This window comes from Phoenix dactylifera, chromosome 5 (genome assembly GCF_051530095.1).
Source record: "Phoenix dactylifera cultivar Ajwa chromosome 5, Ajwa_hap1_PhDact_Kaust_v1.1, whole genome shotgun sequence".
Taxonomy (NCBI): Eukaryota; Viridiplantae; Streptophyta; class Magnoliopsida; order Arecales; family Arecaceae; genus Phoenix; species Phoenix dactylifera.
Window position 1 is genome coordinate 2,034,167 of NC_143194.1, and position 5,214 is coordinate 2,039,380.

Consider the following 5,214-nt stretch of genomic DNA (forward strand, 5'->3'; position numbering starts at 1 on the left):
AAAATATCACTTCCCTAAATTTGTTTACATTTCTTTTTTGTATAAAATAAATATAAAGCACTAGGCTATATATCCAGCATTCCCAAAATCCTATCCTCATCTTCTTGGACTTTACAAGGCACCAACGTGACACCAATACATGGATCGAGATATTTTAACATCTTACTTTTCCTATTTTGATATTTTTGTTCTAATAAACAAATATTAAAACTAGTACTTCAAAATACATACATCAAGTTTTTGCTATATCGGCTAAGCTATCAAAGTCGCACTTCCTATATATTTATGAATCGAGATTTTGCAGTATCTTGATTTGTTTCTCAAAAGTTACCCTACCTTTTTTTTTTCTTGGGCAATAACCTAGTAAGTGCTGAAAAATTCATTTTCAGCTAATTGTGTGGATGGTGAAGTCATTGGGGGTTGGTATCACTAATCTCAATTTACATCCTACTCCTATCGCATTTTCAGCTGACTTCTCTCCCGGCGTGATTTTAGAAACAAAAAATTTCATGAGCAAATGCTTCGAGCATTTTACTAGAGAACCTTTAAGAAGAAAACCATATGCAGAGATAATCACGAAAGAAAATAAAATAGTTCGTAAGGAAAGAAAAGAAGATAGTTTCGTCAATCGGCATGATTTCGATTTGCATGCTTTCTAAGAAAGGCATTTGACACATATGAGATTCCCCAACTTATCATTTGAAGGATCTAAATAGATGATCACATACCCTAGGGAGAGGATAACACAGTCGAACGTAAACCTAAGTCTTGTCTGTAATTTATTTATAAATTTAAGCATGCGCCGTATATACGTGTACAATTTATAGAATTATATTATTTTCGTATAAGTTGGATGGCTAGGGTTAGCTCCAATTCTCAAGATTTGCAAAGGTGCGGGAACTCCAAGGTGCTTGTCTCCCCATGGTTAGCCTCTAACTCTGATGGGGGCAAACTTTAGTGGGCATGGACATGCCAAAGTTAGAACATTTGAGTACAACATAGTGGAAATGTACGGTTTGGTTTGGGTTGATCAATATTAGTCCTAAGTTAACCCACTTGTATCCTTATAATTTCTCTCCTTCTCCTAACTTTCACATCCTTTGGTCATGATATTATGCATATCAGTTTCTTTTTACCTTGTAACCTCTCAGATCGTTAGATAATGGATTTTTTACGCCATAACCGCTATTAACCCTTTGCAATGGTAACTACAAAACAAAAGGAGGAAACAGTGTGCATGGCTATTGACAATGACATGGTTTTCTTTGTGCAAAAGGCCAGAGAACACTCTTTCCAGTCTCAACTGTTGTACTACTAACTTCTTCACCAAAAGAAAAGAAAAGAAAAAGAAAAAAAAGAAGCCAAAAACACATAGTGCTGCTTCATTGCAAAGATTGAGAGAGAAAGCATCTCCAAAGACTTTCGGATAAATGAATAAGGACTCGCCACTATTATATATCACTATGCTACTTTTCTCTACCTAACTCGCAAAGATTTAGCTTTTTAAAGGTGAATCCCTCATTGGGCCAACGCATTCCTTTCTTTGTAGGAAAGCTGTCGTTTGATTCCCCTAGGCCCATGGGAACGGTGCACTTAAATTTATTAAGTTCGCAAGCATGCGTCCTTCTGCTACGTCCTGGCATCTGCATAATAACAAGCAAGTTAGAAGAAAAAAGAATGCTCTCAGCTTTTATGATCTTTCTCTTTTTAATGGGCATCATTACACGGACGAGATGCTCTTTTTCCCTTTTACATGTGGGGAGTTGTTGCTCTCACAAGCACAGAAAATATTCCATTAAATGTTGGGAGTCTTTCCATTTCGCATTCCTAATTAGACCTGCTAATCAATTGGATTATATCTACAATAAAAACGTCAAAAAAAGCCAGGTGTGTTGCAACGTAACCTGATTTTTTTTGGGAAAAGAATGCCATTCGACATGGGCCATAGCTGCAGGCCAGAGTAGTTATGCTTGAGGATGACTCGGCAATGATGATCGATTGCGTCCAGAAATGTACATGCAGTGTGTGGGTGTCACCCCCTACTTCGAGATATTCAGGCCATAGTTAGTGGTGGCGTAATTGTCCAGACTAAAGATGTATATAGAAAGGCTAACGGGGTTACGGACTGAGTGGCCTCATATGTGTCCAATCACTCTAGAGATGCTTTATGAGTCGGAAAGAGGAAGCTGTCTAGAGCGCTTCGGAAAGTATTGTATTTTGATCTTTTTGGATGTGTCTGTACTAGAGTTGTATGATGAAATTCTCATAGTTCATGCTTAATGAAATGGCCTCTTGGACTCCTAACAACACATATTAGCAGATATTATACTATGAGCCTCCATTTCATCAGTTATAATTTGCTCATGGATCCCTTTTTTAAATAAATATCATCAAAAACTGGTTTTAATTTTATATATATATATATATATATATATATATTAGTGATGATCGAAAGTCAAAAGATACAGTGACAAGCACTCTCTAATTAAAACCACTAGCACGCACCGAAACGCATGCCTAATATTATAATATAATTCGTACATTCACATGGGAGTAACTTAAAGGCAAGTATTAATAATAGCACCATTAACTTAACTAGATTAATAGTTACCTTAACCACAAAACCACGTCGACCTGTGTTTAGCCGAGCTTAGCCGGACCAAGCCATACAAAGCTCTCAATATGTCATGTGAAACTTGTGGGGGATCTTCTGGGGACGTCAAGTGGTTTTAAATATCCATCACTCCTTTCAACCCCACACCCCTCTATCCCCACTGCTCCCACTGCTTCTCTTCCTTCCTTCCTTCCTTCCGCCCTCCTCCCCTCCCCTCCTCTACCCTCTCTTCTCCTCAAGATGCTCCCAAGAAAAAAGGGCATCTTCCACCTAGGGGAGGAGGGTGGTGAGGCTGGTAGAACTGGAGCAGGCGCCATTAGAGGGATCAAGAACTTGACACAAGCATCTGAAGGCCTCGTAGGGCTTCGGATCCTGATACAGCACCCCGGGCAAGGATCGAACATTGTTATCAAGTCTACGTTGAAGTCATGGAGGCCAACACCAAGGGCTCGCCAACTTCCCAAGAGTTATCAGGAGTTAGGCTTCCTAAAGGCATGCTTCCTGTGCAAGAGGGAGCTCAGCCCTCAAAAGGATGTTTACATGTATAGGTATACTCTTACCAGTTCCAATCTCGTTTATCTTTAGATGATTGGATTAAAGAAGTAAGGTCCTCACTGGTTAACATAATTTCGATCCTCCTTTCCAGGTTTTAGTTAAAAAAGTTCCCGTATAAATATATTAGGTATGTGTTTCAGTCATATATATATCAAAGGAAAAAAAAAAAAAGTGTTACCTTGCACTAGGGATTAGGTTTTAGATTATAGAATGAAGTTAGAACGACTTATATAGCTGTTTATTTTGTCCAAATTGAAAATTCTCTTAAGATTGTTACATGATTTTTATTACCCTAATAAATTGGCAAACTATTTTCTTTAATTTCCGGACATGATAGCTGATGCTGTTTTTTTCTTTTCTTTCTTTCTTTTTTTTTTTCTTTTCTTGCTTGACCTCTCCCATGATTTCTTTATGTATTCATATTTCATTTTAAAATATTTATTAAATTTTAAAACCATTCAGTATTTTCCTATTAAAATTACTTTTGTTTCTTTTATGTCAGCATGTTTTAGTAAATATATCTTTCAGAAGTGTTTGCACTTCATGCATATATTTCAAGCTCTTCCTGCCTCCTCTTCCTCCTCTTTTTTTTCCCCTATAACTCCTTTCATCTTTAATGAAAAGTGTCACCGTTTTATTAAGAAAATATTTAAGGATACTTGGCCATAAGATATGACAAGATACATCTCTTCTTGGTGGTGCTATGTGTTTATTTTATTTGTGATGTTAATGCAGGGGTGACCAGGGATTTTGTAGCGAGGAATGCCGTTGCCGGCAAATTTTGTTAGATGAAAGAAGAGAGTTTGAAGCATCTACAAGAGAGCGGCATGGGGTGTCTCATCATCATCATGCCGGCTCCAAGGTTCGGGAATCCGATCGCCACCGGAGGATCTCGGCCGCAGCCTAGACAGCCTTATGACGAAGAAGCTTCAACCATAATATCATGTAGTTTAATTTTGCTCCTTTTTGCATGTTTTTAATGAGAACAAAAGGCTCTATGCTCAGCAAGTGTATTATAAGATATAAGTTGGAATGTTATATAATAAAAGAGGCTGATCTTGGTCCTTGAAGTTTTGTTTCTTGTCAATCTTTCTGGAGAGTTTCTGGGTTTTAAAGCTACTTTTGAGTGTGCTAATTTAAAAAAAGAAAAAGAAAGGAAAGAAAATTTCTTGCATATAAAGCTTTAAAGCATCCTTAGATCTGTAATGACCTTCTTATGTTTTTATCATGATATTTACTATAGGCCTAAGAAGAGAGATTTTTGAGGGTGAAAAAGATCTAACCAGTTAGCATAATTTTTGAGAGAGATTTTATAATTTTTTTTATTACTATGATTTTGGTATATTATTTTTTTTATTAGCAAGATCTTCTTAGAGTAATTTTAGAAATCAAATAACAACTTATAACAGTCGGTAATATTTTCCACTGTTAGTATGATCTTATATCAGCCTATATTATTTTTTTTATATGGAGTATATACATGAGGGTATATAACCCTCGAAAAGTATCGAATGCGACAGAACAAAGAAATAAGATCATTTTTCGCTCTTTCTTTTTTGTTTGTTTTTCGCTTCTTCTACATTTGTCATTTTTATATATTTTTCTGTGCATGTCATTATATCGATCTTGCTGAGATAGAATTAGAAGTAAAGTGGTCATGAAAAATGTGAGCAACCATATATTATAGGGGATCCTTCTGACAAAATTACTACAGTAGATTACCGGTTCTTTGGTCTCTGGGGCACTGAGCTAAATTGCTATCTGCTGTTATAATTTATTTCTTTTGTGTCCAACGTCAAAAATTTAAGATACCTTTTTGAGTTTATCGAGTTTTGGTGGATTGTAGGAAATCCACTGTTTTTGATGATACATAATACAGCCCACACTCCAATTAATAATGGGATTAATCATCCCCTAGGAATGGGACAATTGGACCCAATCCATTAATAACATCAATGACTAATATATGCCTAAATGTGGCTTCCCTCTCTTGTCTAGATGAATTTTACATAATATGTAGAACCAAGCTAGAAGCTGATGGAATT

The 5,214-nt window shown here is 36.4% G+C and overlaps 1 protein-coding gene across 1 annotated transcript; it reads left to right on the plus strand.

Moving 5' to 3' along the window:
- The first annotated feature begins 2,706 nt into the window (after window positions 1–2,706).
- LOC103712580 (FCS-Like Zinc finger 17-like) lies at window positions 2,707–4,239 on the plus strand. Its single transcript, XM_008799139.5, has 2 exons — window positions 2,707–3,162; window positions 3,905–4,239. Exons 1-2 carry the CDS (start codon window positions 2,855–2,857, stop codon window positions 4,074–4,076), a joined length of 480 nt encoding a protein of 159 aa, XP_008797361.1. The 5' UTR covers window positions 2,707–2,854; the 3' UTR covers window positions 4,077–4,239.
- The last annotated feature ends 975 nt before the right edge of the window (window positions 4,240–5,214 follow it).